This window comes from Balearica regulorum, chromosome 5 (assembly GCF_011004875.1).
Source record: "Balearica regulorum gibbericeps isolate bBalReg1 chromosome 5, bBalReg1.pri, whole genome shotgun sequence".
Classification (NCBI taxonomy): domain Eukaryota; kingdom Metazoa; phylum Chordata; class Aves; order Gruiformes; family Gruidae; genus Balearica; species Balearica regulorum.
In genome coordinates this window covers 70,584,379-70,603,058 of record NC_046188.1, presented here as the reverse complement: position 1 = coordinate 70,603,058, position 18,680 = coordinate 70,584,379, and the positions used below count along the sequence as shown (strand labels likewise).

General features: G+C 51.9%; 1 protein-coding gene across 1 annotated transcript; it reads left to right on the top strand.

The window, feature by feature from the left end:
* LOC104633991 (prolactin-releasing peptide receptor-like) lies at nt 1-1,333 on the top strand. The gene has a single exon (XM_010300391.2). It carries the CDS (start codon nt 206-208, stop codon nt 1,331-1,333), a length of 1,128 nt encoding a protein of 375 aa, XP_010298693.2. The 5' UTR covers nt 1-205.
* The last annotated feature ends 17,347 nt before the right edge of the window (nt 1,334-18,680 follow it).

The following is an 18,680-nucleotide window of genomic DNA, read 5'->3' as shown; positions in this document are numbered from 1 at the left end:
CCTCCGTACCGAAGCTCCGCTGCGTCTGCCACGGGGCAGGTCCGCTCTGAAAAAGTCGCAGCGTCTTTTCCGTCAGCCGGTGCGTCACTACGGGGCTGTGCGAGAGGACCGCGACCCTGGGGACGGGTTCTTCTGCCCACTGCAACTAAAGCACGTTTCTTTCCTCCTCAGGGCTACCAGACTCATCGTGGTTGGACTTGAAGGCATGGAGAAGCAGCATCAGCTGCAGGAGAGCCGTAGCATGGCTCACAGTCAGCTGCCCAACGACTCCTGGCAGAACGGCTCAGCCCCTCTCTTCACCGGCCTGGACCTCCTCCTGGAGCTGAAGCCCCTCTTCATCCCGCTCTACGCCACGCTGGTGGCAGTGGCGTGCACGGGGAACCTCTTCCTCATCCTCCTCATCGCCCTCACCAAGAAGCTGCACTGCACCACCAATTTCCTGATCGGGAACCTGGCGGCGGCCGACTTCATCATGTGCCTCGCCTGCGTCCCCCTCACCGTCTCCTACGCCTTCGAGGTGCGGGGCTGGCTCTTCGGGATGTTCATGTGCTACTTTGTCACCTTGATGCAGGCCACCACCGTCTTCGTCTCAGTGCTGTCCCTCACCGCCATCGCCATCGACCGGTACGTTGTGGTGGCGTACCCTATTCGCAGGAGGATAAGCCGCAGGTCCTGCATCTGCCTCGTGGCCTGCATTTGGTTACTCTCCATCATGGCCTCTGTTCCCACGTCACTGCACACCCACTACTTGGATCTCAACACCATCGGCCACGACATGATCATCTGTGAAGAGTTTTGGAAGCACGAAGAGAGAGAGCGGCTGCTGTACTCGTGCTTGATGCTCCTCTTGTCCTACATGCTCCCGCTTTTGGCGGTATCGGTCTCCTTCTGTGCCATCACCTACCACCTGCGGAGGAGGAATGTCCCGGGCGCTGCCTATCCCTGCCAAGACAAATGGACCAAAACGAAGCAGAAGACCTTCCGGGTGCTCACCGTCTCGGTGGTGTGCTTTGCTATCTGCTGGCTGCCCCTCCAGGTGGTGAACTTCATCAGAGACATCGACGAGGAGTTCACTATCCTGGACAAGAGGTACGTCAATGTCATCCAGGTCTCCTGTCACCTGATTGCCATGAGCTCTGCCTGCTACAACCCTTTCATCTACGCCTCCCTCCACGACAAGTTCTGGTTCCACCTCAGCAGCTACTTCTACCGCAAGAAGAAGAGCTCCAGCGTTATGTCCTGCAAGGCTTCTCGATTCAATACCTGCTCCACCCTGGCAGATGCTCCTACCGGGGTCTTGGATAAGATAGCTTTGCAAACGAGGTTCTCTTAACTGAGGGCCCCCCCCAAGAGATCAGGTTTGCTTTTGGAGTTGGTCTGCACTTTGCTTTAGCCTGGACATTGGAGCCGGCGGCTGGTCGCGGTGGTACGTTGCTGTTCCCAGAAGAAATCTCTCGTGCCTGGCAAGGAGAGCGAGCAGCAGGGAACAAAACCGATGGGCTTTGTGTCCTCGGGGAGCAGCTCTTCTGGGCAGCTCAAGGATGTTTTGTTCTTCGGGGAAAACAAACCGGTGCCACAACAAACACCGCAGCCAGGCCAAGGCAGAGTAATTCAGGGCAGGACGTACCTGCTGTCCCACGTACAGACGCGCTGGAGCAGCGGCAGGTGTATATACCCTATACCTCAACTCGTGGCTGGGTATGGGGTACGTACCCGCTATCGCACCTCGTGGCTGGGTACAGCAGGCGGCCGGCGCTGCGTTTGGAGCACAAAGACTTCTCCCCGTGGTTTGTTTAGGAGGCGGGCCAGCTTCTAAGCAAGACAAACACACATCGGGTGTGTTTAAAACACTCTTTGGAGAGCGTATGTCTTCTTTATGTAGGATAGAGATTGTTCCTAAGCAACAGAGAGCACTTTCTGCCTCTGGAAGAACACCGGCTCTCACAGGTAGCAGTTAAATTGCTGCGCATTTTTTTCTTTTAAATTGCAGTTCGTCGGTGAAAGGACAATATGTGTTCACAAATGTGCATTCTTCAGTCGGAGACCGTGTGGGAGCACGCGGCCACCGAAAGCAGACGGCTCGTTTTGAATGGGGGCGACTTTCATAACCTGCTTGACTTTTGGAAGAAGCCACCTGCATAAGCGGACTGGAGGGTCCCAATTTCTCCAGCCGACAGCGTGCAGCCGAACAAGCCAGACGTAGCCGGGGACATCTGAAATTATCGCTGCTCTTCGTAGCTGAGCAGGACTCAAGGGGATGGGGCACCCAGAAAGATCTCAAGTGATGTCTTTGCTGGGGAAGACATCTCAATGTCTGCTCTCAGGGTAGTGTAAGATCCTACGCGAGATGTTCAAGCTCCTTGGGTGGAGGTGGGAATCCTGGTGAAGGGCCGCTCTAACCCAGAAACTGCCGGATAAAGGGTGGGATTGATTCTTGGACGCTGCTTGGTGTCTCCAGATGCCTGGTGCATCTGTGGCCCGTCAGCCGCGTCCATGCAAGGAGCACACTGAGAAGGCAGCGTCTCCTTGCACCCAGATGCCCACCTTGGTTTTAACCTCTTGATTTCCCGGGAGGAAGCCTTTGGGGACAGCCCACAGGCACCAGCATCACCATAAGCACCACGTCTCAGGGTCACGACAGCTTCTGGCCACCCAAGGCCATGCCTTCGGTTCACCATCTGCTGCTGTGCTCCGTGGGGCTGAGCCATGTATCTCCCACCGCTCTTCATGCCCGGGGACAGGACTTTCAAGCCCCCAGATGGCATGTCCTCACCGTGCATGAAAGCTGTCCGTGGTGTCGGCCATCACTCATGCTTTCAGAGAGCAGCTTGACATCCTCCGGATGGTCGGACCCCAGCAGGATCCCTAATCCGTTCTCGTTATGCCCAGGCAGGAGCTGCTGCCCACTCACCTTCCTGCTCAGACCTTTACGGTGCTCCTGGAACGACCACGTTATCTTCTGTGGTGCGACCAGCAGAGATGGCGACCCATCAAATGCAAAGTGATGTGGATGCTTGTGACCTCCGTTGCGTACCTGCAAAGCAGCTAACGCCGTTTGCTTCCCACAGCTTTCTCGTGGCCGCGCGGGGTTGTGCTCGGGGCAGAGGCTGGATCGCTCGTCCTGGAGGAGCAAAGCAAACCAGAAGGTGCACTGCTTGTCCTTCCCTCTAATAAAGGCTTAAAAAGCTCGGGCTGTGTGTTTGGATTGATTCAAATTCAACAAAAAGAAGCTATCCTTGACTGCAGCTTAATCGCATCCCGGGAAGCCAATCAATTCGGACATGTTTATCTCTGTCGCCGTCGCTGGCGGTGGCAGATCTTTGGGGGGGGGTCGGTCTGAGATCGGGGCTGGAGACAGGAGGCGGGCTGGGGCCTGGGGGAGCTCTGCAGCAAAACAGCCCTGGCTGGAGAGAAAAGGTTGGAGATGCATTTTTTTTGTTTAAACGAGGTAATGACTCAAGAGGTGCTTTCATTCACTTGGATTTCTCGCTGCAGCGCTACAAATACCCCGTGTTTGTCCATCTGAAATCTGCAACAGCAAAGAATTGGTCTCCAGGGCGAGGGCAGGCTCTGAGCCGCTGCCCCGGCTGAAGGCTGCGCGCCGAGAGGCCAAAGGCTCTTGCACCTGAACCCCTAAACCCCCAAACCAAATCGTTTCTTCTTTAGGTGGAGCTCAGGATGGAGCTGAAGAGCGATTACCGAGCGGGCACGGCCGGTCGAACCGTGGTGGCATCTTTTTTAGCCTTATTTTGGCCTTGGGTATTGCTGCACGACACTTGGGGTAGCGCTCCTCCGTGGGTGGGCTCCCCGAGCCGGCGGCAGATGGAAGGGAAAACTGGGATATCCCGATTCCCCTCCGGGCTCAGGCTCGCTGCCTTCCTGCCCTGACTGCTGCGATGCCTGCCAAGCGCTCCGTCTCCAGAAGCCGCCAGGCACAACCCCAAATTTCAGGGCATATTCTCATGCAATAAACTTGCCCATTAGTGACAGAAAACCCAGAATGTCGGCAGGCAACACAAAAACCTAGCAAAGAAAATAGTAATGAAGTTCAAAAGCTGTTTTTTAATGCTGGTATATGTCAGCTGGATTTTTTCAGGGTTGAACTATGGGGGTTTCCAATTCAATAGGGCAAATTCCAGATGATTTCTCCGCAGCCAGCATCGCTTTAAAGTGTCCGGTGCTCTGCGGCATCAAGAGGAGCTCTGAGCGTCTAAGGATGGGAACCGTCGTCCCATCGCAAACGAGAGCTTTTTCTCCATTTAGCGGTTTGACAGAGGCACTGGGAGGGCACAGAATTGCCCAGAGGCACTAAAAGCATCTCTGCCTCTTGCAGCTTCAGCGGGAAAAATGGACCTGGCTGGGAAGTCCTCCCTAAGCTGGGCCTAAGTGCTGGCAAAGGCACCCTGCCTGCCAAAACCCCGAGGGCGAGGGCTGGGCACGGCCAACACCAGCTGCCGATGGCTGGCACCGAACTGCTCTTGCTTGGTATGATCATTCCTACCTTTAATTAGCTCGGAAAAACGATAAGGAAAAGTGATTAAGTCGCCCAGTCCCTCTCAGTCGCCCAGGGCTCGTGTTTCCCAACCGAGCTGCAATTCTGCTGTTAAACACAGAGGAAGCCTCGAACGGGGGTGAATCGGGTAGGAATCAGCAAAAAGCCCATGATTGCTTTTTTAAATCAACATATTGCAAACTAAACAGGTTTCTTCTCCGGGGTTTTGACTCTCTCGAGCCACGTGGCCGGGACAAGGCCGGCTGCCGGCCGGCAGCTCCGATTTCAGCCCCGTGCGTAGCGTTTCCTCGGGAGAGAGGCAGCACGGAGCCGGCGCTGGGGAGAGGACGGACAGACGGATCATCTGCCGAGCTCACGTTCTCCGGGCGGCTTCCGCTGCTTTGCAAAGCTGAGCTCTTAGGGATGCAGCCATCGCAGCTCCTCTGCCAAGTGCAACTGCTGCCTAGGAATCAATAGCAAAACTAAAGCCCAAATATAGGAGAATTTTTCCTAGATTATTTAAAACGTTGCTTTTTCCGGTTGTATTCTGTCGCCAATGAAAACCAGCACAAATAGAAACGCAAACGTGCCCTTTCACATTCTGTTTTCCGTTTAAAAAAACCAGAACCGTGGAGCTCCTTACATCTATATTCTTCAACTCTGTGGCTTATTTTATTTTGCCACGTGGCTTGAAAGCTTTCTGCTGCGCAAGGAAAAAAAACAGGCTCAAAGCCTAGGAGGAAAAACCACACAAAGCCTTAAAAATGTGGAAAAGTAAATAACTATTAAAAAAAAAAAAAAGCCAGTGCTGCTGCAAAAGGGAGCTAAAGCGGCCAGGGGTGTACGGGTCCAGCCTCGTGACAGACACTCGTACCAGTGTAATATGGGGCTTGCACGCGGTTTGGATTTGAAAGATCCAAACGGTTCAATATCGAGGCGGTGTGGGGCACCGGTGGGGTGATCAGAGGGGGGTTCCTGGTGTGAGTGGGTGCTCAGGGGGCTCCAGGGTGGGCTTGGGTGCCCTGGGAAGTTCCTTTGGGTACAGGACCAAGGCGTCTTTCCCCTTCCCCAATTCAGCTTTTTCCTGCCCAAATCGCAGGGCTGGAGCACTCCTGATCCCCTCCTGGTGCCTACAGGTCTTCTGGGACCTCCCCCCCCAGACAAGCCCCTCCCCAGAGGGAAATCAAAGCATCCCCCACCTCACTCACAGCTCCGGGAGGCTTTCTTCAGCTGAGCCTCAGCTTAAAAAAAAAAATCATAAATAGAGACTTGTCCTCAGCAGGAACAATTTTCTGTGCCAGGTACGCATCCCAGGAGAGAGGGAAGGGCGGCACAGGGCTCTCCCTTCCCCACCAACACTCACTCCACCTGGCCGGGCTGCTTGGGGTTGCAGAGCTGCCGGGAGGAGGATTTCCTCATGTGGAACGCCGCACAGAAATCCCCAAATCCCCGTTTCACTTATCCTACGAATCTAGGCGACCTTTCCACCTCATTAGGTGCCGTGGGAATGGTGGGGGAGGATCTTCTCCCCCGTGTCCAGCCCGGGCTTGTGGCACACTCTGCCTGCCGCCCTCTTCTCCTGATGCCAAGATCTTGGTAGCAAAGCCCGGGCACGCCTGCTGATAGGGGATTTTTATTTTTCTGCTTTCAAGATGAGCAAATGAAGAAGCTGGGGACAGGTTTTGGGTCCTGCTGGGGCTGTGGGACCCGCACCCCAAAGCAGTAAGTTACCCTCCAAGGCGAAGTCGCCTTGGGGTGAGTGAGGTTGGAGCATCCCCCCCAAGATGGATGGTTCCCTGCTCTTGCTGCTGTTTTGAGGCAAGAGGAAGCTTTTCCGGACTTAATATGGATTGTTTCCCCCCCCCCGCCGTGGGAGGACGTGGTCTGGAGAACATCATCGGTGCGCAGTATTTAACACCGCTCCGGGCTTTATGAGCCAGGCTCTCCTCCGGCTTAGTCTCAGGGCAAACAACAGCCAAACCGAAATCTTTCTGACCTTTGGCTAAAGACGCAGAGAAGACAAACCAGAGTCTGAGCATTTGCGATGTAAAGTCTTAAATAAGGAATTCTCTCCAGCGTCAGCCCTCGTTTCCTTATCCTAGTGCCCTGGGGAGCGTGTGCAGGGATTTCTGCCTCTTTAACTGCTACCCACCTGGTGAGAAACTGGGATGCAGCTGGGAAAGGCTGGGGCTGCGGCTGTCCCCACTGGCTTCAATTATTTTTTCCTTGAACACAAACCAAAATAAACACAAAAAGGGCCAGGAGTAGCGATGACAGAAGATGCAGGTCCCGGTTGTGGTGGGGAAGGACCAGCAAAATCCCGGCAGGCAGAGGGGTTTCATGCAGAGCGGGGTTTGTGGGAGCGGGGAGCGATGCTTTTTCAGCCGCGTGCAGGTCTATGGACCAAACCTGGTCTGCTCAAGGTCTCGTTTAAGATCAGGGGGTTAATGAAGCCGTCATGGCCCATGGGATCACGGGCGGCTGCTGCGATGCGAAGCTCATCCCCGCGTCCATGGTGTGCCCCAAAGGGGTGACAGCCCCTCCTCCCACGTTTAGGTTGGAAAAGACCTTTAAGATCATCAGGTCCAACCATCAACCCAGCACTGCCAAGGCAACACTAAACCATGTCCCCAAGCGCCACATCTATGCCTCTCTTAAATACCTTCAGGGATGTCTTGATCCCCGTGAGCGTGACAGGTTCAACCACTGCAAGAAAGGAAAAGAATCAGAGCACAAAACCTGCTCAATCGCGTTCTTTCACCCAGAAATAGGCTGGTGCGATAGCCATGGCCATGCTGGCATGCTTGAGAATACTGAAAGGTCAACGCTTTTGTGGGTTTTTTTTTTTTTTGGAAACCATACGCAGCTTGCCATTCTACACACTGTTTACCTTCATCTTCAGGGGACAAGGACATGGCAGCGATGCAAACCTATTTCTTCCCAAAGGCTGCTGAGAAATGCAGGCCAATTCCCTGCAAGTTTCTTACAGGAAAATAACATTCACTCTTTGTTCAAGATCAGACAATTAAAATGAAAGAAGAGGCAGGTTCCTTTTCTTATTAATTTCGCCGACAGATAAAAATCCCTGCAGTTTCAAAGTCAAATCGAGCCTTTTCTAAATCCGAGGTTGTATGAGAGGCATTGACTGAACGGGCAGAATTCGCAGAATCTGTGTTTTATAAAAATTTTACGACTATAAACAGGCAGCAGATGAATCTAGAAAATGGAAGGAACCGGGGCAGGATCCCGGCCCTTCCCTCCCGCAGGGTTTGGCCAGGCTCCCTACCCTCTTCTCCCACTTAGCGTTAATTGACCTAAAAGGATGGTGTTTTACTATTCGCCTTGGGCTATTAGTCCTCCTTCGAAACAAGGCACGGGTGGAAATCACGGGCTGTTATGCAGTGTCGATTCTTCCTCTCTTAATTTCCTCCCATCACAAGCTCTATTACTTCACTCTTAATTAAAACCCCTTAAATTGCCCTAAATAGCTCTTCTTGTCCTTTTTTTTTTTTTTTCTGACTCGGGCTCACAGGCGCTAATGGGATGAGGTGGGCGGCTTTGAAAGAGAAGACCCATCACTCATGCATTCCCATAATCTGAAACAATTTACATGTTGCATTAAAAAGAAGTTATATATATAAATATATATATATATATATATAAAAAAATCCTGGAGAACTGATCTACAAAGAGTACAAGACTTCCTCTTCCATGTTTCCAGACTAGACTAGAATTTGCAACTACTGACCATCAGGAGAACAAATGCCCACCCCCAGGTTCCCTGTTGAGATGTTTTGCTCATCTCCCCAAATAACCTGCAGGAAATGGGAAAACACTGTTTTGTGAGGGCGAGCTAAAACCCAAGCGTCTTCTGAGAATAAATTCAGAACCACTCCAGAAATCCAGTAGCCACAGTCTCTGATTCAAAGAAACTGGATATATAAAGGAGAACATAATTTGTTTACTTAATGAAAGTAAATTAGATAAATGGGTGATAAAAACATGTTTGAAAGCTCATTCTGCGGAGCTTTCCACAAGAAGATACTGTTAGCTTTTGCTACCAGAACCCGGTGCGTATAAAAGGGATAATTTTGCTGAACCATCCTCTATTATTAAGACTTTTGCCGAATATTCTGCCTAAGCACGTTTCCTCCTTGCAAAGCTTCTTCTCAGCTGAAAGGTGGTTGATAACCCAGGGCTCTTGCCAGCCTGGTCCTGCTCTTGGTCTCAGCAACAACCCACAACTAACCTTCTGACAGCCTGTTGCCAGGAGCTGAAGAGGTACTAAATTAGCCAAAAGTTAGACAGCTGAAGGGTTTTTTAATTAGTATGAGAGTCTTGAATGCAGGGCATGACCTTTGTAAGCAGCGCTCTCTGCAGTTCGCATCCTGCTTAAATGTTTTATCACTTGATTTGGTAGAACTGATAAAGCAGACCTCCGGGTTGGGGGTCTTTGCACGTTGCAAATATCCAATCGATTCTCGATCGTATGAATCTCAGTTAATTTCTAATGCTGAGATTAATCCCTTTTTAACTGCCAAGATGAGGCACACGATGATCCACTTCTCAGCTGAGGACAATACTTTCGATTTATGAAATTGTTCTCTGTGATACCCGAGACATTTCAACGCTGGTGGCATGGGACCTCCAAGATGTACTCCTTGGAGTGAAACCCTCACAGTGATGTAGATCTTTCCCAACATATTACAGACAGGTACTTAAAGACCTCATGACCGTCTTCTCTTGTGAGATTTGGTGGCCCATCACTCTCCCATCGGGTGGAACATGGCCCAGGAGCATTCAAGATCAATTGTCATTGACCTGGAAACTGGTGATACTGCATTAGGTGGATAGCCATCTCCTTTTTGCTCAAGTGATCCTCCTTAAATTGATTATAATTAGTGATTGTCATAGTCCTGGCATGTGACTTTTGCCTGCCTGCTTTGAGCTAGTCCATTTTTTGTCCTCCATGCCCACCTTACCTTACAACCTCCCTCTTCCACCCCGCTGACTTGGTGGCTTCTTCCTTACCCTCCGGTATCGAGGATGCCGACACTTCCCAGACTGAGTCACTTGAGGGCACCTCCAAGGACCTCCCAACCACATCCCTTTTTCTCCAGCGCAGCCCCCAGCATCAGCTTGGGGCAGGGATGTCTTCGCGTCTGGGATGGAAGAGCAGCCGCGCGTCCTCCGCAGCCTCCCAAACCCACTCATTTCTCGTCTCTCTCTGCCCTGGGCTGTTAAGGAAGTTGGAAAACTGAAGTGGCAGGGTCTTGCCAACAGGGTTCTTCTGATCAGAGACCTCCAAAAGGGGAAATATTAGAGACAGACCTACAGAAGGATTTAACCACAGCAAGGGCGCAGGCTATTTAGCCTTAGCCTGTTTAGATGTCTATAGCTCTAAGAGGAAGATAATATTATTTATTACGGTGCCGTTCTTTAGAAAGCACTCGAGAGATTATCATTTGAAAGAGCTTACATACATGCAAGGTATTATTACCATTATTTGATTACCATTCAGGTTTCTGCCACAGCTGCAAATGATGAAATCCTTTGTCCTGCCTTTCAGAATAAATTGAGATGTAGCATTAGCTATAAATGTACGTGAAGGATCACCGGGTTTTTTCATGTGTACTGAATCGCCTCTTGGAAATTTCCTCCTTTGTCTTCCAATCAGGCACAGCAAACAAAATCAGCTTGGTAATTTTCCACTGGTTTTAGCTCCCCCTTGTTATGTTTGTTCTGTCTTGATGTCATCAGTGATGAATACGATTGCAGTTGACAAAACGGCCAATAAAGGAGAACCTCCTCTGCTGAACCGGGATTGTTAGACAAATTTTGTTCGTGGAGGAACCTGGCTGGAAAATGCTTAGGAAATGTTGATTTATTTCATTTCCTGGTTTATTAAGAATAATATTATGACTCTAGCCAGGGATCCCTTCATTTCTGATTTCCTAGACAGGTCTTGCAAAATCGCTTTCGCAGTTCTCTGTAAGCAGAGATTCCCTGGGCCATCTCTTTCTTCCCAGGTCTTGGTTCAAGCTAAAGAGGTAGGCTTGCAACATGTACATGAGTAAACTAGGCTTATTTTCACTTCTTTTAGCTAAAAACACAGTTACTACAGCTCAGGCCCCAAGTCATGATTTTCTTTCCTCTCAGAAAGGCAGCTCTTCTCCCCAGTCACCTTTCCAAAGGGTCTCTTCTTTATTCACAAACTTAACTATTTTGAAATTTAAAAGGATAGCTAAGATGAGCAGCAGCAGAAGGGAAATATACATATATATATATATATACATACACATCTCTATGGAGGGCTCCTGGCCACAGCCGGAGGAAATAAATAACACAGGAATTAAGAAACACGGGAGCAAGTCTGGAGGGCAGAGGGGCAGCTTGGGGGTATTTGGACATTTTGAAGCCGGAGTTGAAACATCCGCCCTCTCCTTCCCGAGAAATCCGGCACAAAGCCGGTGGTCGCCCAAGCATGTTAGCAGACAGACCGCTGATCCTTCTCCCTCCTGCCTAAGCTTTCCCTGCCATGTCTGTTTGCTGAGCTGTTGTCTTATATTAAAGACTCTTCCCAGCTCTGAGCTCCAGTTTGACTTTCTTATTAACCACGAGTGCTGCAGAATAAATAGCTGCTGTGCTCTCCTCCGGGCTGGGCTGTGAGGGGAGAGGGAAAGGCTCCGAGCCCCCGAGGAGGTCCAGGGCACGTGGGCAGGCTTCCCCAGCTATATGCCAGGCAGCAGATTTAAACATTTCTCCAATGTCACTCTCTTTGGTGATGCCCTTCCTGGTGGAAATGCCATTTGCCTTGGTCTGTTGTCCATTACGGCAGCGGGACACAGAGCCGGCTGCGTTCAAAGACGCAGAGTGGGGCTGCCATTGCTCCCCTGGATGCCGAAAGGCAAAGCGATGGGTCAGCCGAAGCAGGGGGTGCCTGGTTTTGAGTCATGGAGTTGCCCTAGAAGGATCCCTTGGTGGCTGGTGCTGGTGAAGAGCCGTCCATGTGCAGACAAACACAATTCCCCCTTCTCCCCATCTCTTCAGCTTGGGCTGAAGCTCAAAGCCCCAGCTGACCCCAGAAGCGAATGCCGTACATTTCCCAGTAACGCCGAAGTACCTGGGGCTCAGCAGAAGTAAATGGAAAAGTCTGATGGACAGAATTCCTTGGGGACAAGGTTCAGGTTGAATGACAAGCAGTTAGTGACGGGGAAGAGATGGGAGGTCCAACGAGGTGCCCCGACACTTTTGCTTCTATTACACTGATTGTAGTGAAATAAAAATAGACCCGTCCCTGCTCCATTAAGTTATTACAGAGATGGGAATTGCTGCAAGATGGTCATGCGATAGAAATGAAGAGCTTCCACAAGAGCCCCATCACAGACACAAGCTGACCCCGGTTTGTCCTGGCGCGAATCATCACTCAGATGAGTGTGGTGCTGTCAGGCTCCCAGAGGTTTGCTTGCTCCCGGAGCCCCTGGGAATAGCTGAGATAAGCAATTTCTGCAGAAATAAGGAGCAATGGCTTCTTTCTAAAGATGGATCATCTTCTGTGCATGCTGGATAGACAAGGATGCATGTGGTTGACCTTAATAAGCAGCGGTCTGGTCCTAGCAACTTGCTGGCCTTCCCCAAAACAGTCAGCAGGTTCAGCGATGGTCCCTCCTCCCGCTTTTTTGGGAGGCACAGACTGTTTTGGCAGAACCTCATCGATGTCCCACACATTGATTTTGGGATAGTATCTCCTTCGGGATAGCAGCAGGACCATGGAGAGCCTTGAGGAGCCCACAGGTGGGAGAGGTCCAGGGAAGGGTCCATCACTGCGATGACTTCTCAGTGGGGCTCCACCGGATGAGAAGGGCTGTTCCCTCGTCGTTTAGGCTTGAATGTGACATTTTGCTCTGCCAGAAATGAATCTCTGTGGCCTTGCATGTCTTAACCCTGACCTAGGGAGGTCACAGCCCCAGGTCCTGCAATGCCAGCCACGACGCTCGCTCCTCAGCCACCAGCATTTGCTTCTTGGAGTCATTTTCCCCCATCTAGTACAGGTGAAGAGGGAAGAGTCATATATAAACAATAACACTTTGCTTCTCTTTACAGTCCCCGGTTTCTAAGGGTTGTGAGGGGCTGACGCAAGAGGCTCAGGCAGTAAAAGGGCTGGCGTTTCCAGGAGATCACTGCTAAAAAAGCCAGTTGGCCCCATTTCTGCTTAGCTGGCATCATCAGCCAAATGGGCTTTGAACCATCTCACGCTGTCACGCTCCTCTTCCAGCAATTTGCTCCCTGCCAGACGCTGTGGGGCTTGGCAGACCGGAGTGCTCCCACTTCTACAGAAATAAGAAGTCATTTACCCCCGGGGGAAAAATGAGTCATTCTTTTTGGTGGAGGATGCTGGCTGGGTCATGCTGCACGCAGACTGCCTTACCCACCGCTGCCAGCTCCAGCTGCCTTCCAATTGCTCAGCATCACACACCTCCTGCCTGGAGAAAGCTGCTGGGCAAGTTGCTGAGCTCACTGCCCGCCCCAAAACACACACAGTTGGGTTGGTGTCCCCCACCTACCTGGCCTGGCCCTCTGGTTTGTCCCCTCCAGGCGCGAGCTCTCGGTTAATTGAGTTATAAAGCCTTTGAGCTGACGCTGTTATGCAGTGCACGGCTGGAGAATAGGGATGCAGAGGGATGAACATGCTCAACAGGCACTAGATCAGCGGTCACCCCCATCATCTGTAGCTGCCCTGGTGCTCCTTGGAGTCACAGCTTCTGCTTTGGCCACCACCAATGTAGGTATTCTCAAAACGCCTGTTAAATATCAGAGCTGTCACAGCACAAGCCAGGTCCTTACTCCCTCGGTCACCGCAGGATGACAAGAAACAAGTTGCAGACCGCACAACGCACAACGCACTTAGCAAATCGATGCTAACACATCTTCGTTCCCTATCTCAAACCTCATTTTTTCCCCATCAATATTATCAGTGTCATCTTTCCGGCAGCAAGCCAATATCTTGCATTGACAGAGCGAGCTGTGAAAGGGCCAGCGCCGCTTCTGAAATCCTGATAAACTAAACCGTAATAGCATCTCCCACCGGTACCCCGGAATCCAGCAAAGCTTCGGAAGCAATCGGGATTTCAGCTAAAGGCTGGGGAGGGAAGGGGACTCAGGGAAACCCGGGGTAGGCAACACCTTCCATATAAGCATGTGGAGTAATACAGGGCTCACCAACTGCCATCACGTACAAATCTCAACGCCCAGCTATTGCTGCTTTTCTAACCCAGAGGGACCTCCCAGAGATGCTCGGAAACCAGGTGCACCACATCCAGCATCCCCCAGGGCGGTTCACAAGCCCATCTCCGTCAAGAACTAGCAAGGAACCGGATTTATTCATCTCATGTTGAAATTTGTAGGAAGAAACGCAGTTATCGCCTTCTGTGTTTCTATGCGGTTTGTACCGTTCAACAGACAAAAAGGCTTCACGCTGGAACTACGCGGAGTTGAGCGTTTTATCCCTCCCTGGGTTAATAATGTGCTAATGGCTCAGCTGCAGAGAAGAGAGACCTGCTGGGGCTCAGCTGAAGGGATCTTAAATTTCCAAGAGTTCAGGAAGAGAAAGTCAAACCGCCTCCAGACTAAGTTAAATATAGATACACCTAAGAGAGGGGAAATTTGGCTAAATCACCGCTCAGCTCCGAAAAACAGGAGAAGGTCTGCAAAAAGGCTGGCTCCAGGACAGCCAAAAGGCGATGGTAGCCGAAAGACCATCCTGCGTGGCCTTGGGGTGCAAAAAATAAGAGCTTAAAATACTCCAACAGCTTTAGAAGATGCCTGTTTCTGGGCAACAAGAGCCGCGTGTCTTCGTGCGTGCGCCAGGTCCTCGCGGTGACGGATGGAGGGCTGGTGGATGGGGATGGGTGGTGACTCACCGTGCCTGGGTGAAGCCTGGTGGGAGAGGTGGTGGCATTGGGAAGGCGCTGGAAGCGCGAGCGTCGGCCAAAAGGCTGCTGCAGGAAGCGGTTAGTGGGCAATTGCCTGAGTGAGGAATCAGAAAGACGAACTTTAAATACTTGTATTTTGGAGAAGAAGTTATTGCCTCGTTTGTCTTCCTGCAGGGACGCAGCCGCTTGGTGGGAGCTGGGAGAGGTGGTGCACAGGGCTCGGCGGCATGAAGCCACTGAAGGAAGAAGGGTTTGGCCAAGGCCAAAGGGGAAAAAAAGAGTTTTTCTTCCTGCCGGTTTGCCCCAATTGATGAATCTGAAACCAATCTGACACAGGCAAGAAACCTCCCATTTCTTATCAAGGCAACCTCAAGGTAGGAATTTACAGGTTTGTTTTTTTTTTTCCCCAGACCACATGGAAGTTGAACAGATAACGGGGCAGAGCAGCAGGGAAACGCTTTCACTGTAACGACGCCACCTCTTGCCTTCTTTTGTCCAGTGGACCTAATGAAAACCATCGGCAAATCTATTTTTGGTGGAAGGTAACAACCCTGAAAGAACAGGCTGCAACAACAGCGTCGGTTCGGCGGCCAAGAAGCAAGAACGGCAGCGCTCCACTCATTAAGCAGCGCTCCACTCGTTAAGCACCGCTATTTTCATTTATTGCTAAGAGTTTTCTATTGTAGTCCGAGGGCCGAGCAAAACAAACAGTTATTATGGGCTCCTTCTTTCATTATTTATTAACTAACGCAGCTGAGTCGCTCCCGCTGTGGGGTTTGCAGCGGCCTCGCTGGAGAAGCTGGCCGGGGCTGGTGGCAGGAGGTTCTGCGGTCTGTAAAACCGCCCGGGCATCCCCAGGCAGGCGAGCGTCGTGGCTGCACGGGTCATGCTGCCAGCGCGAGGATTTTTAGCGTCGTAAGGATATTCAGAGCGGCGTGAGCGGGAATGCGTCCAGCTCGGTGGGTGGCTGATCCCAAGCCCTGATCCATCGTCAGTCCTGCTGGGTTTTTTGGGGAGGTCCTAAGCTGAGCCTCTTTTACCCACCCTTTCTTTCAAACCCATCCTTTCAGGCATCTTTATCCAGCAGCAGATCCCGTTCGGAGCTGTTCCCCTGTCATTATTCCAAGTGGATTAGGAGGTTTAATTGCTACAAAGACATTATTTTAGGTATGAAAGATGTCAAGTGGTAGAGAGATTCCTCCTCTTAAAAAAAGAGGTCCTATGAGCCCCGGCAGTGCTCAGCCTAGTGAAGCCCTATCATAAGAAGGATTTCCCAGCGAAAAAAGCTAATTAACGGGTAACCCCATACCGCTGACCTGCCAGTACAATAGTACCCAACAGTTCAACGACAGCTTATAACTACGGTCTCGGTGTTTCCACAAAAAGAGGGTTAGAGCAGAGACGTGCTTTGTGGCACCGACGTAGTGCAAAGTGCCCTTGGTGTCCTCCAGAGCCCCCGGGCATCCCTCTCCCGCAAGCCCGGAGCCGCTCTCGGGGACGGGGAGCCTGTTCTCCAGGGAGCTCAGCCATTTCAGCTCAATGGGGGTTTTGCTACCAGCCATTGAGGTTGTTTGTGTAGCGCCTGAGGTCAGCTTCCCACCGTGTCGTACAGAAATCCTCCTTGCTGCTGCGTCATGAGAGGTTAAAAGCCGCGTTCGAACAAACCGCAACTTCAGGAGCGATAAAAAGAAAAATCAGAAGAAGAGCTGGCTCAAAGCAAAGCCTTTTCCTCGGCCTCATTAAAACTGCAATCGCTTTTCTTGCCACTACCACAAGACCCCCATCACCTCCACATCCCTTCAGCCCCCGTTCTCTTCCCCTACCTCTTGCGGAGGATGCGGTAGAGCCAGCGGTGGCCGACCCCATGCCATAGATATTCTTTTTTTTTTTTTAAAGAAATGGGGTTAAAGAGCTGCCAAAGACAAACTATTGTTTTTTCTGAGAGCAGCCAGCTGGACGGCAGAAGGAGAGAGCTGCTGCTACCTGGAGAGACTTGCTCTACCAGCACTACAAACGCAGCCCGTGTAAACCGCGCTCGACGTCTCTTACACCTTAAGGAGAAGGAAAACCGCAACGTGCAAAAGGTAACACAGAGCAGCCTTCTAATGACGAGCCGGTTTACACCCCCTCTTTCTCTTTCCGCGTTATTTGTCCCGGTGAGCGCAGGGCTCGGGAACCGCAGCCCCGGGGGCTCAGCCCGTGGCCGGGCTCACGTGGACAATCGTCTTTGCAACCCAACCTGTTGTTTGCAGGCAAAACACCTACCCACCCTCACAGTGTCCAAACACTCACCTTGGGTTTATAACCTATGAAATAACGTATTGAATAACCTATTTTTACCCCTGAATTGCTGCTGCTGCCTTGTAAAATGGACTTCCTCCAGCCCATGCTGCCTCTACCAATGATTAAAAGCCTGATTTCCAAAGAGCTAGGACAATTATTTCGCTTAACTCAAACAAATCATTTTGTTTAACTCAAAGCTATGAGCCTACGACGATAAACCCTCTGAGGGCTGAAACCAAACCCACCGCCGGTCACTCTGTACGTGGCCGTTCCCAGCGGGCGCGTGGTCCGTACCCGATACCAGACGTGATCACTTGTTTTATTCAGACCCGCCGAATCCCGCTTTCCCTCCGCAACGCAGAAAGGGCCGCGGGGAAATGCCCTGGATCTCGTTGGATCGGGCAAACGGAAGATCTCCACGTGGATGTTACCCCTCCGTGAACTGCCGGATCCTTCAGCAGCGGGGAATTACTGGAAGCGCCACGGCTGATTTATGAATGTAGCTGATTCCGTCTCATTACGTACTCCCTCGGTACCTCCTCCTCCTCAGCTTGCTGCAAGATGATTTTGAGAGCTCACATTTTAATTTCTTTAAGCATAGCAGGCTCTTGCTGCGGCAAATTAACGAAGATTTCTTAAACCCCGGTTTACTTTTCATTCAGTGAGTTCACCCTTCCTTCAGCTCCCGTAGCAGATGGCGAGAAGCTCCTTAATTACGCTCCATGGTCACCACGTCCTCTCTCAGAGAAAAATCTGGCATTTGCCACACGTAATTCTACGTTGTTCCCCAAACTGGTGATGAGAGATGGGGTGCCGGTCCCCAGAAACCTGCGGCCACATCACCCAAAGCACTCCCGGCACGGTACCGCCGAGGATGGAGCAGCGCTGGGAGACTCTCCCCCAAAAAATCCCACCACCAAAGCATCACTTGTAATGCATTTTAATATCCTTTTGGGGGGGTGATAAATAGGACCCGGGCATTTACTGCAGCAGGGACGGGGTTGTCCTGCAGCCCCTGGTTTGCTGTCTCTGGCGGCAATGAACTTGGGGTGATGCTACAGCGGAGGGGCAGACACCCCTCCACGGGGTCCTACGAGCACGGGGTCCCAGGCAGGGGGTAATCGCTTCAGGCTCTGGTTTGCTTCAGCCAACGCACCGGCTGCTGATTAGTATAATCATGCTGACGACACGCAAACGGCCCCGCAGCACGCGGGGTGACCGGCGCTAATTTCAGAAAATGAGTGCGAGCGCTCTTTTATTGTCATAAAGGTAAAAGCTGCGGCGAGCGGCTTCTCTGTTGCTATAGGAACCCACCAACCCGGGGGAAAAGCCAAATTGCTGGACCGACGCGGCTCCTCCGGAGGTGGCAGCGGGGGGCTCTTTCTGGTGACACCCTTCCTTGCCCAAGAACGGAGCCAGGGCAACTTCAGGAGGCAAAAATCGGCGGCGCGGAGGGTCTCCCGGCGCTGCTCTGAGCCCTGCTGCCGTGACGCGGCACTAACTAGGCGACAGACCTCGCGCTTACGCAGCTGGAGATGTCCCTCTCCAAAATTTGGTCTCCCTGGTGTGGGTGCTTGGCTCCGAGCTTTCCTATACCGGTCGGAAACAGCCTCAGCCCCGGGCGTCTAAACCCGTCCCGAGGTGCTCTGGAGGTGCCTGCTGCCCCGTCGCTGGCACGGAGGGGTGATGCACTCGATAAAAGTGACGGAAATCTGCACGGGTGGGCTCGAGGGGACGAGGTGCCACAAACCGGGCAAGGTGCCTGGACACAGCCCACGGTCCCGGTGCGTTTTTGGGGTGCGGAGGTCTGATGAACCCCCCCGGCTCCAGACGGACCTTAGGGGATGGAGATGCCCCGGGGTGCGGAAGGCTGGTAACACGGGCAGGGAGCCCGGCACGGACCGGGGGCTGCACTTAGGGTCCTCTCCTGATACACACAGACCAGGGAGAAAAGCGCCTAGCCCCCAAACTTG

Coding starts and splice junctions, on each gene's coding strand:
- LOC104633991 (XM_010300391.2), top strand. CDS start 206: ATGGAGAAGCAGCATCAGCTGCAGGAGAGCCGTAGCATGGCTCACAGT.